Genomic DNA, 18,749 nt, shown 5'->3' with positions numbered 1-18,749 from the left:
CCCGGGGGTTCGCGAGCCCCCTGGGCGCGGGCCGGGCGTCGGGGGAGCTGCTGCAGTCACCCCGGCCGGCGCCTCTCGCTGCCTGCGCTCAGCTCCAGCTACCCGACGGGCAGGAGGAATTGGAGGAGGACGATGCCTTTACCAGCGTGCAGGTGCCGGCGGCCGCCTTCCTGGGCTCCGGGACACCCGGGAGTGGGAGCGGCAGTCGGGGCCGCCTCAACTCGTTCACTCAGGGAATCCTGCCCATCGCCTTCTCCAGGCAGACCTCGCAGAACTACTGCTCCCTGGAGCAGCCGGGCCAGGGGGGCAGCACTAGCGCCTTCGAGCAGCTACAGAGGTCGCGGTGAGTATCCCGGACGCGACGCGCGCCTGACCCCACGGCCCTCCTGGCCGGCTCTTTGCTGCGGGAACACGGGTCGCTTCCACCTTCCCGCACCCTGAGGGATCTCTGGGCTTCTGGCCCGTGTCCCAAACTACGAGGACACGCGAAAGAGGGAGAGTCCTTAGGAGGTGTTTGTTCACACGCTTGTGCACAGCCCGGCACTCGCAGAGCAGAAGCACCACGGTCATGCGGTGGGTCCGGAATTAGGAGTTGCGGGAGCTCATTATAAAGCAGCACCACGCTCTCCCATAGCAAGGAGGAGATCTTGAACTCCAGAAATCCAGCCCCGACCCGGAGTCACGCTCTCCCCACGCCAGGCGAGACTTGGCGCGGCGCAGAGTCAAGCAGTGGGTCCTGCCCGCGTGCGGCTCAGTCGCGCATGTGAACCTGAACTTGTCGCAGACACGCGGTGAATCCCTCGTAAGAAATTCCTTCCGGCGCTCAAGTATTCCTGTGACTCAGAAAAACTTGGCATTTTCCTTTTACTTTCCTAAAAGCATATAAAGTCCTTACATTATCTTGAATCGGGCTTTGGGGGCGGGAGGCGGGGAGCAGGGGAGAATAAGGGCTTGGGGATTCTTTTTTCCATTCTAAGATGTTTGCTAGAGTTAGTTAAAAGCTGTTACACTTGGTAGCTTAGGTTATCAGCAGGTATTAGGTAGCTTAGCAAAAATATGAAGTATTGGACATTTGCTTATTGTTGAGGAAATAGCTGGAGCTTGTCACCATATGTTCAAGGTACAGTTGGAAGTTAGATCTGTGTCAGGCGGTGGGATTGGTGATTGGAAGAGGACCAGAGTAGGGGGGTGGGGAATGCAGACTTGTTCCCTGAGAGCTCTGGAATATCCACCTTCCCTTATGCGTTAAGAAGTCCTCCTATGCAGTTACAGCATTGACTCACCCTCCATTCAGTCAATTTAACCTCCTGGAGCCTCAGTTTCCCCTTCTGGAATGGGACCTTGCTAACATTTTGCAGGCCTCAAGATGAGAAGGGATAGTATTTTTTGTTCCACCCTCTCTCCTTAATGCTCATCTGAAAGCTCAGGCTTATTCTGTCCTAAGCAAGAACGTGGCCTATTGGAAAACTTAACTTCCTCCCCCAAGGGACAACTAGGAAAGAACAAGCTGGGCTCATCCAGAAGTTTGCTGAGTCTCCTTCCCAAGTGGGTGAAATCATAACCCTGCTTAGTATGTAGCATAGCGATGTACAGGGGTGTGGAATGGGGGAAGCAGCCTTGTGATTAATATGGATCAGTTAGCAACGCCGGACACAGGTGACAGTCTGGCTCTGGCATTTCTTGTCAGAGCACACATCTCCTCATTAGCGGGTGAGTGCATGGGAGGGAAATCCCTTCCTTTCTGGGTGAGTGATGCGCACTCAGCAGTTTCTGGGCAGCTTAGTATTACCGCTTGACATCACTCACTGGCTCGTGTCTATAGCTTGAACATAAGCACAGCTAGTCCAGAGGGTCATGCCAGAAATTGTAATAAACATGCACGTTACTCTAAGTGTGCAAGGCTGACCTGAGCCTAGGTAGATAGATGTGTTCCTGGGCTAAGAGCAGCTGGCGGTCAGATTACCTCACACTTTGTGTCCAAGAATCTCATTTAAAAGGATATGGAGGATCTTCTGTATTAATATTTCTGATCCAAAGAATAGCCAGGATTTAATCTCTGATCCTCTCAGTATGAAGCCCTTAGATGCTTTATTGATCTCTCCCCACAACATACACATTAAGATGAGTTAGTCAATATAAGGTGCTTTCTTACCTGACAATCACATTCATCTTACTACTTTGGAATTTTCCGTAATGGGCAACTTGATAGGCATTTAAAAAAAAAAATTACAGCTGTCCACAGAAACAGCATTAAATTTGATGTACAGAGAGGAGGTAAATGGGTAAACTTTGATTTAAGAAAGGCCTTGAAGAGCTAGCCACCAGCTGTTGGAGTGGCAATGAACTTGAAATATCTTAGGATGTTTTGTTCCCTGCACTGCACTGCTTTCAAGAATTTTGTCAGAGGCATGCCACTTTTATGGTCACTAAAGAGTGCTTTCACTTGCCTAGACAAAGCATGATGTGTAGAGTACAGACTCATTTGAAGAAAACCCAGGGCCAGCTCAAAGAATACCATTTGCTTTCCTGGTGTGCCTCCCTTGAAGAAACCCTGCTAGCCTGGGTGTTTCCATGTACTCCTTCATGGATGTTCTCCTGGCATGTTGTTTTTAAATCAAATTATGCTTTCCTTGGATTTGTTTCTTGTTATTTAAGGAATTCCATAGAACCTTGCTGCTCAAAAGCTTGGGCTCTTGGCTCTTCAGCTTCACTGGAGCTCTTAGAAATGAAAACTCTCCGGTTCCACTCTAGATTACTTGAGTCCTAATCTGTCTTTTAACAGGATCCACAGATGATTCATATATGAATGGAAGTTTGTAAAGCATTACCATAGAGTATCTGAAATCTGTCCTTTTTTTATGAACTTGAGATTTCATATATCAAGCTTGTCACAGGTGTATAAAAATCAGAATTACCCTGTTTCAAATTTTGTAACCTTTCTTTTTTGTTATTTCCATCTGGACACTTGTAAAACCAATCATAATTATTGTTTTGACTTCCAAACTTTGAAATGACAAAGAGGAAAATTTCTGTGCCCAGGCATGACACAGATGTGTCGATGGAATGATGACATAGTCTCTGTGCTCTGGGCTGGATATTTAACGTCATGTTTAATCCTCACAGCCACCTCACGTGTGATCTTTCACGAACCCAGTTTAGCGTCTTCGTATGCGGCCTCCAGCTTTGTTGCTTGCCAGTCTCCATTGCAGTGTCTCGGAACCGGGACCAAGGGCCTCACAGCAGGCACCCCAGCCCTGGGAAGCCAGCACACTGGGATTTGCTCTCAGGCTAGGCAGCAGACCTGGGAAGTCAAAAAGTTGCCTTCTAGCTTGACACCCTGTCCTGTTTCTCTGCTTGGACTGGAGCACTGCGTGAGGAAGGTGTTAATGGGTGAAAGGGAGTGTAAATTTATAAGGCGTGTTTTAAGGTTTCCTTTCACTTTAAAAATTACATCTCAGGCAGCAGCTGGCAGCAGTCCTGGGTTATTCCACTTTCTAGAGCTTCAGAATGGCAGACAGCCACCCAGAAAGACTAGTCTAGGCTACTGACCAGAGAGGTGCATGGTAACTAGGGTATTATTTTAAAATATCACGAGGGTTTTGCTTCTTAGAACACCTGAGTCAATATTGTGCTTCTAGAGAGATAAACCTTAAATTGAAGGAGGTCATGTGGTACAGAAGAACCCCAAGTCTTGGGTTCGAATCCTGTGGGACCCAGGGCAAGTTAATCAGTTTTTCTAGGTCTCTTTTCTCATGAGAGCCTTGGCCTATGTTTTGGGATCTTTCAAGTGCTGATTGCACTTAACATTTATTATTGAGGGCTATGTGTAGGGGTGTAATAATACATGCTTAATACTTATCTGCACTTCTGAAATGGAAAGGTGTTTAGAATCACCTGGGGATCTCCGTAAAAAGCAGATTCTGATCCTGCAGGTCTGGAAGGGGCCTCAGTTTTGCATTTCTAACTAGTTCCCCAGGATGTAAATAGACTGCATTTTGAGGAAGCAGATTTTAGTGTGACTTTGATTGTTTCTATTGTAAGGTCAAAGAAACTGAGGCTCAGAGATGTTAGGTAACCTGCTCAAGGTCACTCAGCATTGGGACAGAGCTCAGATTCGCATCGCACTCCCATTGCTTTGCAGACTTGGAACTTCTAACTACCCTTCCCTCTGTATTTCCCCTCTTGGACTCTTACTGGAACTGTAGTCTTGGTCTTTACTGAAAAGAAAAATATGAGCCAACTAGGGTATTGACAACCAGAGTAAGAAGGGGGAATTAGACATTTTTTCCTAACTCCGTCACCACCTTGCTTTGTGACTTCAGGCAAGTCACCACCGTGTGTGCTGCAGCTAGAGGCCACCTAACCCACCTGGATTTCAGAAGTCTGTAAAGGACTTTGAACTCCTTAGCAGTAAGCAAACCCAAGTTACTATAGAGCCATCTTTACAGCAACATGAATTGTAGAAGCCAAAGCTGCAGTTCCAGGCAGGGCCAGGCTCTGGTTGGGACAGTTGCGCCCCAAGGCTGTGCAGAGGCTGCCCTGCCAGGGGCGCAGGCCAGTAGCCCTCCTCCTCGCAGTCACAAAGCCCAAAATGGTGTGAGTGAACTCAGAAGGGGAAGTCAATCGGAAGCCTGCTCACTGCTGCAGGTGCCCAGAGAGGGCAGTGAGTTCAAGTGTGACCTTGGTGGCCTTTGGAATACACTGGAAAGGAAAGGTCGGTGAGGCCAGGTGAGGTGACATGATGTGGATCAGAAATGCCAAACCGGTACTTGGCAACCCTGGATTCTGGGTCTCCCCATGCCATGGCTGGTAACCCTGGATAGGTTACCTCACTCCTGCCTCAGTTTCCTTATGAAATAAAATGGTTGAGACAGATGAATGTTGTTATTTTTCCAGGTCGAGTGTTCTGAGCCTATTAGTTCTGCTGCCTGCTGCAGGGGCTGGGGTGTGTTCAGCTTGGGGATGTTTGGATAACCTAACCTTAGAATCAGATGCAGACGCATTGTTAAGTTTGTTCCATGTGGCTTCAGTCGGCAGGATATGCACTAATGAACAAATGAATGAATGAATGAATGGGTTTCCCTCTGTGGTCAGGGAGAATAAAAAACCCCTGTGTGCTCCTTACGGCAGTGGAGCTGTCATTGGGACTGACTGCTTTAGGAGGCCATCCAAACTGAAGGGACTGTCCCCAGCCACCACCACCTGCATCTCAGAAGTTATCTGTAGTAACTTCTGCTGCTAAAGAGCCTTCAGGTTTACAGAATACTTTTGTAGACATTGATCTCAGCCCCTAGCAATGAGGAGGGCAGGAATCCAAGGTCCAAGAGTAGGTAGAGGGGATCTGGGTGTTTGTTATCTGTAAGGTATGTTGTGGAGGAAATTCTAGTATTGGGACCTAATGCCTTGTATCATTTATTCAACAAATATTAAACACAGTGAATATCAATTGTGAGGGCGCTATTGTTCTAGTCATGAGAGATACAGACACGGTCCCTGGCTGTGTTGGGAGATGTACATAAACAGGCCATTTATTCCAATGATAAGTGCTTGGTCAGAGGTGAGCTTTTTGTTTGAGCCCCCACCAGGGCAGGGACACTTCATGCCCTCCCCTGTGGGACCTGGCTCAGTGCCTCAAGACAGTATTTTTATCTAATTAACATGTCCCAAACATTATTCTAAGTACTTTATGGTCATTAAGGGAGTTCATATTTATAATAATCCTCAGATGGCACCACTTCATCACCGCCATTCTGAAGCACAGATTGGTTAAGTGACTTGCTCAGGATCCCTCAGCGTGTCTGTGGGAGCTAGGTTCAAACCCATCCATTCTGGCACCAGAGTCTGTGCCCTTACCCACTTCACTCCCTGTGCTGTGGTTTGTGAGTCAGGCTCATAAATGCTCGTCAAACTGGCTTCAGCTGAACTGGGCAGAAGGTGGCCTAAATGACCTCTAAGGGCACTGCTCACCACCCTGTGGTTTCTGTATTTTGGTTTCTGCTTTTCTGTCATTCAGGGAGGACCTGTGTGTGTGAAGGCCCAAAGCACAATCCAGGGCAGACAGCTTCTTGTGTCAGCAGTAGTCAGTCCTGCCTAGCCCCTGGCCTGCTTCTCCTCTTTTCAGTCGTACCTTATTTCCTGTACCTTATTTCCTGTTCACCTTTGATGCCTCGCATGCATCTGGTGCTTACGTGCTTTTCGTTGTTTATATTGTAGTGGAATAGGAGCATGAGCCTGAACCCCAGGAACTGTGTTGTGGTTCTGGCTCTGTAATTACTTCGCAACCAGGTTCTCATCCATGAAATGGGAATAATAATACCACCTCCTTCCTGGGCCAGTTTACTTTGTTTGGACTCTTCCTATCTTCTCAGAATCGCCCTTTCCCCTAGCCCAGGGGTCTGCAGACTGTGGTGATGGGGAAATTTGCCCACTGGCTGTTTATAAATAACATTTTCTGGGAAAACAGCCCCGCCCATTTATATCTGTATTGTCTTTGGCTGCCCTTGTGCTTCACACAGAACTGAATAGTTGCGGCAGAGACCACATGGCCTGAAAGGCCTTAACTATTCATTCTCTAGCTCCTTACAGAAAAAGTATTTGACCCCTGCCCCTGTCCAGTGCTCTGAGGCCCAGAGGTGAGCACTGGTCCCCTGGTCCCTTCTGGCTCACTCTCACTAGCCTTGCCTTCTGGAAGCTCCTGGCTTCTGTTTGGACCTGCCAACACCTTCTCCCCTAGCTGAAACCCAAATCTAGTCCTCCCGGTTTTAAATTCCTTGTATTTCATGTGAAGTAGCCATGGCCATCCACCATCCATCACTGCAGCTGCCCCCCTCCCCTGGGGATTATACCCATTTTATAGCTATGGAGATCAAGGCTCGGAGAGGTTAAGGAGACTTGCCCATGCCCAAGGCCTCATAACTGGAATCTAGAGCTAGAATTTAAACCTGGATTCTCTGGCTTCTAAGCCGAGTTTCTGCTAAACTCAGCAGGAGTCTGTGAGCTTGTTGGTGACCTGAAATCAGTCATGGTGGAAGTATTTACACCACGGGAATCAGCCAGCTTTACAAGTCGAGGAATCCCCCACCCCAGGGAGCTGGTTTACCAGCATGTGTACCAGGGGCTACACCGCACGTCTTTCTGTTCCATTCTTACCTTTGGGGCTGTGTAAAATGTCACCATCAGAGCAAGAGTGTTGAAAACCAGATGTTTTTATAAGAATCTGTTACTTAACATAATTTTGTGAATTTCTCCAGGGGTCACCATCACCGATTTTTCCACCTGAAAAAAAATTTGATCCCCTCAAGTTTCATTAAAGACCATACTTTTCACAGACACTATGGGGCTCAAACAGACCTCTTAGTGTTACATGTAGGAATCATTAACTCATTAGCCCTTATTCTTCTTTACAAACTGTGTAATGCATTTTTGTTTTTGTTTGGTTTTTAAAAGCCTCCAGGAACATTCAGTCGATCAGAGTTTCTTAATTTTTCCCCCTTTTTGTTTGTGTTAACATTTTGGATGATTGCACACTAGTTTATATTTAACAGGCTTATCATTAATGGGGTTTATTGCTACACATTCAGTCACAAAGACAAAAGCATATAAAACAGAACATGCAAATGCTAGAAGTTTAGGACTTGGAATATTGTAATAATGTGTGCATGGAAGGGCTCACCCTTGTCCCTGATTTAAATGCCAGGTGTGCTTAAATCTAAGTTAAATTCCATGGTAAATAGATAATAAACCATTCAAGAGGAGACTGATGAAATATTCAAGAATGCCAGATTTCTATGTGCCTAGCACATTGATTTTTATTTTAAAGCACTTTTCTCATTGATCTAATGATTTATAAAGCAAAATTTCTACTTTGATCATCTTAAGAAGGAAGGGAGGGGAAAAATGTGAGGGACTGGAGGAGAGGCAAAGTCTAGTTTTTCCTTGACAACAAGAATTGGCATGTTAGGGGTAAATGGTTGATCTGATGTTGAAAGATACTTCTTGATGAAGTATTATGTTTTGTTGAGTTAAGTTTGCTTTTGGAGAAAGAATAGTGAAGATGAGATTATAAATATCCAAGGTAGTTGTGTGGGTAATTGAAGGGTTTAATTTATCCATCATAAAACAACCATCTGATAATAAAAGTTCTACTTGTTTGGGGCTTTACAATTTACAAAGTGTTTTTGTATATATTATTTTATCAAGTAATTTCAAAAAGACAACGTGATAGCTATTTTATAGATTAGAAAGTCAAGACCATGAAAAACTAAGTGACTCCTCCATGGTTAAGTACTCCATATGTGACAAAAATGGAATTTTGAAGCATGTTTTCTAATTCTAAGTCAAGAGGATTTTTTAAATTAATTTTTTAATTGAAGTAGTATTAGTTAATAACATTATATAAATTTAGGTGTATGTTATAATTTGACATCTGCTCACCCTCAAAAATCAGTTTCCATCCATTGCCATATGTTTGACCTCCTTTACCCATTTCTGCCTTCCTCCACCTCCTTACATTCTGTTGTCTGTATCTACAAGTTTTTGTTTTGTTTTATTAGTTCATTTGTTACTTTAAGTTGAGAGTTTTAAAACAAACAAAATACTATAGCTGTATTACTTAAGGAAAACAAAGAACTCTATTAGTACTGTAAAATTTTATTCTCCTTCTTCCCAAAATCTTCCACTCGTATATTAGTTAACCTCAAGAGAACAAAAAATGCTAGGGCCCCATCCATTTCAGACCTATGGGCTAGAGTCATTCAGATCAGAATATTAAAGTACAAAGAAATATTGTGCTGTAGTTTTGGCTACCAGCACCTTCTTCTTGTCAAGCCAGGATGCCGATCTTCATGTGATAACCTCTGGGGCAGGCCAACAGAACCCTGGTTTGGGGCCCGAGTTGTGGAAAATTTTCCTAATAACGACAGCTCTCTCCAAATCATAGATTGGTGTCAGTTCCTCTTTTCAGGCACTCCTGCCGCTCCGCCTCCTCAGCAAATTGGTCAAACATTCAAGAGTAGAAAGTCCAGCTTTGGAGTCAGCTTCTGCCACTTAGTGGCACCTTTTGGGAAACTCATTTAACCTCTCTGAGCCTCAGCATCCTCAGCTGTAGAATGGGAAAAATAATTCCTGCCCTTTTGGGGAGTTGCAGCATTAAAGAATGGAATAGGAAGCCGCTAGCAGAGGTTTGGGCCTTGGTGGTGGATCAGTAAAATTGTAGCTGTTAATTCTGTTCACGATTGTCCTGCATCCTACACTGTCTGTGAAGAAGCAGTTGAGAGACTTGACAAGGTCTGCTGAGATCACTGGAAGTGGAGCTGTTTGCTTTGGTGGAGCTAATGCTATAGTACGCTAAACAGATAATTTACTTCATTGTTTTAATTTTAAATAGTAAAGTAAAATTAGAGCAGCAAAGGAAAACAATACCCCCTCCATCAGGTGCTGCATTTCTTCCCTATTTACACTGGAATCTTGACAGTTTCCATTGCCAAAATAAAAGTCTTGGGGACTGGGAAGCAAGAAGGGGTGAATTGACGTGTTCGTCATTGTTCGCTTAGAGCAGCAGAGCGGGGAGGTTAAGAGTGACAGCGGATCTGACCCACACCTAGGCACATGGAGGACGCTGCCCGGCTTGGCAGATCTTTGCAGCCCTGTTGGGACACATACGAGGGGAGAGGAACGTATCTCCAAGGACAATTCTGGAAGATGTGCCTTGGCTCACTCTCTTTGCAGAAGCCATGATCCTCATTCCATGATCTTTGTGCTCCCCACTTGTCCTCCTTTTTAAAGCAGGATACCCCCAGGGTATGAAGGCTCCTGCGGGACCCCTGTGGCTTCTCCTTCCCTCCTCCCAGCCCCTGCTTCCCCTCCTTGTTCACAAATTCCTTCGCATCTGGCCCCCACTTCCTCTCTTAGAACCCCTGGTTTGACAGAGTTGGTCTTTGCCCACTTGGGATTGGGTCAGCAGCAATCCACACCCTGTGTGCCAGGTTGTTCACATATCTTGGTGTGACAATCAAGTGGCTTGGTTGTTCAGAGATCAATGGGGCCAGTTCCCAACTTCCAGAAGAGAATTACAGCCCAAGGCAATTGGGCTTCCAGACAGTGGGAGTGTTCAGGGTCCCCCATTCCTGCAGTGGGAGCGGGCAGCCATCCTGGAGATAGCCCTTGACCTGGGCCTGTAGGTCAGCATGATGGCATGGCACATTGAGTACTCTATTATAGAGGTGAGTTTTATTTCAAAGGATGGCTTTTGAGCAGGGACAGGTGTGAGCAGAGTTGGGTTTTTGAAAGCTGGAGGCAGGGTCAGTGGAGGAGGGAGTGTGTGCTATTGAGTGTCCCAGTTGTCGTTTCAGAAAGATGAACTTGTGCACATTCAAAATTTTCTGTTCTAGGGGGTTCAGTCTATTTTTATACATATAGAATTTTAGAAACAGTTTCATGGGGTTCACGGATGCCTGTAAATATCTCCCCAAGGGAGGAAGATCAGCAAAGAAGCCCATGTGGGAATCCCAGAGAAGGATAGGGGCCTGAACACAAAGGCAGCACAGGGGCCTCTGATCACTTGTGGTGCTTGGTAACTGCACAGATTTGGGGCACATCCTTAGTGGCACCACTGCTGTAGTCTTTGAAGTCCTTTGGGTCATCCACCTCTGCAGCTCTTGTGTGTACTGGGTTGAACAGTGTCCTCCAAAATTCACGTCGACCTGGAACCTCAAAATGTGACCTTATTTCGAAATTGGGTCTGTGCAGATGTAATTGGTTAAGAGAAAGTCATAATGGAGTAGGGTAGGCCCTAAATCTAAGGATCTTTGTCCTCATAAGAAGGCCACCTGAACCCACAGAGACAGAGAGAACATCATGTGAAGACGAAAATGAAGATTGGAGTGAAGCGTCTACAAGCCAAGGAATGCCAAGGATTGCTGGCAAGCACCAGCATCGGGAAGAAGCAAGGAAGGACCCTCCCCTAGAAGGAACCAACCCTACTGTCACCTTGACTTTGGACGTCTAGCCTCCTAAACTCTGAGAGAGTAAATTGCTGTTTTGCAAAGCACCCCCAGTTTGTGGAGATTTGTTACGGCAGCCCTGGGAAACGCACCTCAGAGTTAGAGTCGGGATCGAGGTCTCTGCCCAAATGGACTAGCCTTCCTTCCCCTGGCCAGTTGGATTGGACAGAAGTCCCAATAAACAGAAGAGCCTGAATGGGGGCGTCTGGAGGTGGCTGAGGGAGGCACTGTGGAATTCGGGGAAAAAAACCCTAAACTCTGCTGAACAATTCTGTTTTTGTTCAGTTTTTTGGCATAGCCATAGACCAGTTGTTCTCGGAATGTGGTCCCTGGACTAGCAGCACCTAGGAGCCTGTTTGAAGAGTGATTTCCCAGGCCCCACCCCAGACCTCCTGAATTAGACCTTCTGGGGGTGGGGCCCCACACCCTGTCTCTTCAGGCCCTCGAGGTATGTCTGGCTGGGGCCCATTCCAGTTTGGGAACGACTGCTATAGACAAAGCCTCATGTGTCTCAAGCTTTATTGTACCTCCTGGAAGATGTAAACAGTGCTGATAGTACATTAAATATTTTAATTTTGCTTCAAGACATTCATTCTAGGACAAGTCAGTGGAAATCCTCTGATGCAAGGCTCTGCTGAGAGGCCAGATACTTCAGGTGTGAGACTCCACACAACCATCAGGTTCATCACTCCTTTTCTGTCCCCACCATGACCAGCCACACCGTTGACCTGGTAAACTTCTAGACGCGAGCCTGATGAATTCCTTTCACATTAGCTTTCCCTGCCTCCTCTCTGGTATGTCTCTGCTCTCAAGTGTGTCCTGAAGCACTTTGTATTTACCTCGGTTTTATAGTCTTAGTAGTTTTCTTCAAGTATTCAAACTGATATGTTGAAAGCCCTTTGTCACATGCCAAGGTCTAGGGATACAGTGGGACACCAGAGAGATGGGTTTCCTGCCATCACAGATCTTCATGTGAAAGATAGGGAAAAAAATGCAACTGAATAAAACGACACGTAAAATAAATTCTGAAGAATGCTGTGGAAGGAATTGGTGAGGTCTGTGAATGTCTATTAGATGCGGTCTCTGTGAATGGCCTTTCTGAGAAGGATGAGAAAGCAGTGACCCGCCTAAGACAGGACATGGGTTTCAGGCATTGGGAACCATATGTTTTAGGGCCCTGAGATGGGAACAAACTTGATTGTTTAAGGAAGAAAAGGGTAGTGGGAGCATAGTGAACTCAGGGCCGGGGGGAGCCGAGCCCCAAAATTGGGCAGGGGCCATAGCACAGCAAGCCTTGTAGGACATGGTGGAGAGTTCTTACTGTGTGGTAACCGTGGTCAGAAGCCCTTGGAGAGTGTTGCGTTGGAGAGCACTGTGCTCTGGCTTACCTTTTAAAGTCCTGCAGAAGGCTGTGTGGCGAACAGATGAAAGGACAGTTGGCATGGATGTGGGGAGACATTGGGGGAGCCTCTTGCTTCAACAACTCGACCTCTTGCTGAGAGCCATGGTGGCCTGGACCAGGGTGAAGATGGCAAGGAGGTGATGGACTCAGGATGCAAGTTTTGGAGATATAACTGACAGAACTTGTAGGTAACTTGGGAAGTTCCTGCCATCATGGAGCTTGTTAACACGTAGCAGATGTTAAGAATGCAGCTGCACTGCACGTTACAGAGGGGAGGTCCTTGGTCCTGTGCGAGCCTGTAAGAAGCACGATGGTGGATTTGCCCCATTTATGGTGAAGAAGACTGGTTTCTGGGGTGACTACTGAAATGAGGTCTAAAGCAGCGGTCCCCAGTCTTTTGGGCACCAGAGACGAGTGCTCCTATGAGAATCTAAGGCCTGATGGTCTGAGGTGGAGCTGAGGCCGTGATGTTAGCACTGGGGAGCGACTGCAAATACAGATGAAGCTTCACCGGCTTGCCCGGCACTCACCTCCTGCTGTGCAGCCCAGTTTCTAACAGGCCATGGACCACTACCAGTCTATAGCCCAGGGTTTGGGGACCCTGGTCTAAAGGATGAACAAGGGCTGGGAGGACTGGACAAACAACAGGACCAGCCCAGACAGATTTTCTAGTGGGAAAGAGAAGGGAGCCCTGGAGGAGGCAGTGCAGAGAGTGAGGAGAAGAGCAGGTAACATAAGGGCCACATGGAAGATTTTGATCTGCATCATGAGAGTAGTGGGAAGCCATTAAAGGATTTTCAGACATGTGGAATCAGAATGAGACTGGTGTTTGAAAGGATTGTGCCGCTGCGGTGTGGAAGAACAGATAGACGGGGGAAGCTGCAAATGGGAGAAAACCAGAGAGTACTGCAATGGTCCAGGCAGGCGATGGTGGTCACTTGCCAGACTAGAGCGATAGTGATGGGGGTGGGGGGACGTAGGCAGATTCTAAAAGATTTAGGGAGCAATGGAATGGACTTAGAGATGGATTGGCTATAGAGGGCAGGGGAGACGAAAGCATCAAGGGAGACCCCTTTAGGCCCCTTTTAGTGTGTCATCTGATTGGATGGCAGTGCCATCCCTGTAACATGGGGGAGGGTGTGGCACAATGCTATGAGTTTAAAAAATACTACCTAGAAGAAAAATTGTAGAACTGAAGATGACCCTATTTCCTTTCATTGTCTTTATTTTTATTTTTTTCTAACCCTTGTGCCTTTATTCTCCAAGTAGCTCGAGGTGATATATCTGTAGGGTCATAAATAACTTTCTGAGTGAGGATGTGCATGTGGACATTTTCCTTTTTCTTGTACAGCAGTGAATGATATTTATGGTTAAAGAAGATCATCTCAAGTTTTGTGTTCATTTCCAACTTTTTTGGCCTAAAAATCCTAACATTACCTTTTAAGATAAAGGTTGATCAATTTCAAATAAATACCTCAAATCTGATTTTATTCATTTAATTTCAGTTAAAGACATATAATTTCTTTTTATTAAAGAAAAAAATAATATCCTTGAATGAGATCATGAGACATTTTAAAACAATCCCAAGTTCAGATTGCACATATTTGCAACTGATTACCAAGTGCTGAAGTCTGAGTGATTTTGAATGTGGAGAATAAAGATATATTCTTCAGAAGAGAAAAAAATGGCTTTGCAAAACTACGTGATGGTCTGCTGCAGTGTCCACATGATTTCATACTTCAAAGTAAGGCTGGGATGTAGTCTTAAAATTCTAGCAGCAATTGCATCTTTTTCTTGTTTTATTGGTGGTTTTTCGTAATAGAGTAGTCACCCATTATCCATGAGGGATACGTTCCAAGACTCCCAGTAGATGCCTGAAACCCAATTTGATATTCACTATATTTTTTCCTATGCATACATACGTATGGTAAAATTTAATTTATAAATTAGGCACAGTATGAGATTAACAACAATAACTAATAACAAAATAGAGCAATTTTAATATACTGTAATAAAAATTATATGACTGTGGTTACTAGTTTCAGAGGATCCCTTGTTGAAGTCTCTGTAAAGACTCAGTCTTTTCTGGCACAACACGTTGGCATCAGAACACATTTTTTGTTCATGCCTCTTCCATGCACAAATTTAATGCCTTTTCCATCTTAACGAAGCACTTATCTCACACGGGGGATGTAACTTTTGCAGTTAGAGGTGTGGCAGCAAAACTAGCATGAATTTCTTTTTCTTTTTCAAAGTTTCTGAATAGAAGATTCATTCTCATTATCTATCTTAGTAACCTCAGCATATGATTTTTTTTTTTTCCTTTCCTAAGTCAAGAACTTTCACCTTTTCACTTAAAGGAAGCACATTATGGCTTCTCTTTGGCACATCCGAATTGCCAGCGTCAGTACTCTTGTGCTTTGGGGCCATTATTAAGTAAAATAGGGTTACTTGAACACAAATATTGTGATTCTGCAAAAGTCGATCTGATAATCCAGATGGCTACTAAATGACTAACTGACGGGAAGTGTCTACAGCATGGAGATGCAGGACAAAGTGATGATTCACATCCTGGATGGGACAGAGTGGGATGATGGGAGATTTCATCACGCTGTTCAGAGTGGCACGCAGTTTACAACTTGTGAATTGTTTCTGGAATTTACCATTGAACATTTTAGGACTGCTATTGACCGTGAGTAACTGAAACCATGGAAAGCGAAACCTCGGGTAAGGGGCGCTACTGCAATGGCACGCTTCTCGAACACTAACATTATGGGATAGAAATCGCTTCACATCCCAGATCTGCCATTTCCTACGTGTGACCTTGGATAGATTCTGTAATCTCCATGAGAGCCTCAGTTCTCATCTGTACAGGGGAGGAAATGATATTTCATAATCAGATACCTCAGAGTATGACTGCCAGGATTATATCTGATGATTTTTGTAAAGCACTTAGCACAGTGCCTGGCACATAGTTAGCTCTCAATAAATATTTGATATGATGATTATATCCCAGATGCTGTGCTGGTGCTCTGTATATTTTGTAGGGGTGACATCACAGTGTAAATGAGGAATTGAATTGTAGGGAGTTAACTTTTCTCGCCAGGTCATATAGAGCTCGATAGAGCTGGGACCCTGTCTAACCCTGGAGACCACTCCTGCCACTATGCTTTATATTGCCTTTGACACATGTAAAGTTTTATCCAAACAAGTTTTGTGACCTTCCTGAGCAAAACAGTTGCTGTTTTAGGATTCAGATGGTGTTTCTTGATACTTGCACTTTTTGACACTTTCAACTGTCTAAGAATATATGCTGATGTTTGTGTCATTTACCTATCCAACCCATGTTTGACTGAGTGTCAGTGCGGAGCTGCTATGTGTATACAGAGTGACTAAACCAGATTTTTTTTTGGACCCTGTTTGCTCCAAACACAGGTGAATAATTGAGGCCCCAGAGATGAGAAGAGATGGGAATGATACATTTCAATCCACTCATCCATCTGGATATACCCTCCCTGCATGCTCTCTTTTACAGAACTGGAAATAATTTAACCTGTAGAGCTTATTAAGAGGTGTGACATTTGTTATGTGTAACTTTAATTCTTTTGGAGCCAGGAAAATAAAAGTCAGGACTGGAATATAAGAAATGTGCAGGCTGGTGAAATCTGGAATTAAAAAAAAAAAATTTACATAGGAGTTCAGCTTTGATTTTATATTGTCACAAATTAATACCAGATGTCTGCATTTCAGACAGACTCAGGAGCTGATCTGAGAGAGTGAGTTGGAAAACAAATCACTTTGCCATTTGGAATACTGATTGATATTTTAGAAGTTTCTTTTTGTTTTCAAAGGGAAAATAATGCACATTACAGGCCTAGCAAACAGAACTTTTATAAATGGCAATTAACAGAAGATGCCCAAGGGAGGAAGTCTCCAGTTTCTTTTTATAACCTTGGCAAAAGTAATTGAGGTGACATTTTATTAGCATTGGCATCTCCCACTTGCACTGGGAGCTGGTTCAGCCTTGTGTAGCTATGTCCAGATCTGGTAGCTTCATTTCCACTTTCCTTCAACCTCAGGTCAGGGGAGAAACACAAGAGCACTTCTGTCTGGGGCAGCTGGACTCATGTGGTCTCCATGTGGCAGGATCCCAGGCTCATGGAGAGGCTTACCCATTTTTCCCTATGGTTTAAAAAAGTGGCTTTTAGTTTTGAGCCTTAGGTTTGGTTTCAACAGTGTTCCCTTATTCTACAGGCATTTTTTTCTTGCTGGCATTTGAATGACTCATAAAAAATAAGTTTCAAATAGCCTGACACCTCTGCCGTGTTCCTTGAATGCCTTCTAAAAAGTACTGCTGTGGAAGAATATATGCTGATTTTTCCATTTGAGTTGTCAGAGCATTGCTCGGATGACCGGGAGAGTTGAGTCTGAGTTCTGGCTCCGCATCTTGGAATTGAGAAGTGACATTCACGCTGTCAGACTTTGGTGAGAACCACTCTCTGAGGCTTAGCCTGGAAAAAGGAATATCAGAGCTGGGTAGTTGGAAGATCACAGGAGAGGAATGGAGTAAGGTTGCTCCATGGCCCCCAGGTGGCCGTTGGTATTTCCCACAGTGGCTGGGACTTAGACTTTAAGATGGATGAGAAGGGACCTCAGAGAGTCCTGGAGGGGTGAGGCTGCCATGTACTCCTGAGCTCCATGTACATTGGAACGGAAGGATGAGAGCCCTCCTCCCTGCACACTGGGGGTAATATTGGCTCAAAGCGTCCCAGCTCTGGATGGAGACTCAGAGAGTGCGAAGACTGCGTGTTCCAAGTACTTCTCCATTTCCTCTGTAGACCTTGGCATCTGAACTTTGTCCTTCCATGTTAGCTGCCTTTACTGTAAGGGAGTGAATTTATATTATAAAATTTTTAGCTTATAGAGTTGATTCTCATTACTCACAGTGGTTATGTATTCTATAAAGTTGCTGTAATTGCTGAATTAGCTGCAGATACTGACTACTGAACCATTGTCCCCAGGGGAAATTCGAGGTTGGGTTCCCGTGAGCCTCTAGTTACATTTTTGTCATCCGATCAATTAATAAACTTGTTTTACGTGTATTTCTGTTTAAAGGTACATTATTTAATATATATTGCTAATTCATTAACATTGAACTTATAGCCAGCAGTAACTCATGCCTGAAGGAGGCTTTGCTCACACATGTATTTTCTCTGTTGGCCACATCACAGTCTTCTTGTGCTTAGCAACATTAGACAACACTTTGGTACTTTGCCTAGAGACCATTTTAAACAGTGAAATCACCAACAAAAAGCACAAAAATGCAAAAAAACATAGCACTAAAATTACCACAAAAAGGGCACTTGTATGCAGTATAAGAACTGAAACAAGGCAGAGCCTTGTCTTGTCACCTCAGCTGTTTAAATTTTTCTCTCCTTTTCATGTACACATGTCCGTGAATGAATTTAAAAGCACTGATTTGGAGTTGCAAGTAAGTTTTAGCAAGTAGGCAATTTGCAGTCATGAAATCTGCAAATAATAAGAATTAACTGTGCAGTTGTCCTGCCTTATTCATGGTTTTGCTTTCCTTGATTTCGGTTACCTACGGTCAACTGCGATCTTAAAATATTAAATAAAAAATTCCAGAAATAATTTGCAAATTTTAAATTGCACACCGATCTGCAAAGCATGATGAAATTTCGTGATGTCTCCTGTCATTCCACTGTACACTACCCAACCATTAGTCACTTAGTAGCCACCATCTTGGTTATCAGATTGATTGTCTCGGTATCACAGTGTTTGTGTTCAGGCACTCTTTATTTTCCTTAATTATGGCCCTCAAGCATGCGAGTAGTGATGCTGGCAATTTGGATATGCCAAAGAGAAGCTGTAAAGTGCTTTGTTTAAGTGGAAAAGTATGTACGTATAGGAAAAAAAAAAACATAATATATGTAGGCTTTGGTACTATGTAGTTTTAGGCACCCACTGGCAGTCTTGGAACATATCCCTGCAGACAAGCGGGGACTACTGTACTTTACTCAGGTGTTTCTTAAGTGTGTGCTATGAGCTGGAAGCTTTCCAAGACTGGGATATCTCAGGAGTCTGTTTTTTGTCTTAGAAAGGCCTGCCCCATTCATTCTCATATTTATTCCTGATAACACCCTTGAGGGCGGAAGGGCCGGCTTTACTGTCTTCCCATTATTGATGAGGAAACCAAGAACCAGAGAGCTGATGTGACTCAAGGTCCCAGTAGAAAGTGGAGAATGATGGAAAAGCATAAATTTTGGAGCCAGACTTAGGTGTGAATCCTGACTTTGCTACTCCCATACCTGTGTGACTTTAGGCAA

General features: G+C 44.6%; 1 protein-coding gene across 1 annotated transcript in view; it reads left to right on the top strand.

Annotated features, from left to right (window-relative positions):
• Window positions 1–5: 5 nt before the first annotated feature.
• The window catches only part of CABLES1 (Cdk5 and Abl enzyme substrate 1), a gene marked incomplete at its 5' end in the record, with an annotated part of 101,658 nt that continues 82,914 nt past the window's right edge, over window positions 6–18,749 (top strand). The window contains one exon of the mRNA XM_006920031.3: window positions 6–343. Within this exon, the coding sequence (XP_006920093.3) occupies window positions 6–343 (338 nt within the window). The remainder of the gene's footprint in view (window positions 344–18,749) is intronic.

This window comes from Pteropus alecto, unplaced genomic scaffold, assembly GCF_000325575.1.
Source record: "Pteropus alecto unplaced genomic scaffold, ASM32557v1 scaffold146, whole genome shotgun sequence".
NCBI classification, from domain to species: Eukaryota; Metazoa; Chordata; class Mammalia; order Chiroptera; family Pteropodidae; genus Pteropus; species Pteropus alecto.
Note: the sequence above shows the minus strand (reverse complement) of the source record. Positions and strands in the feature narration are given on the sequence as shown.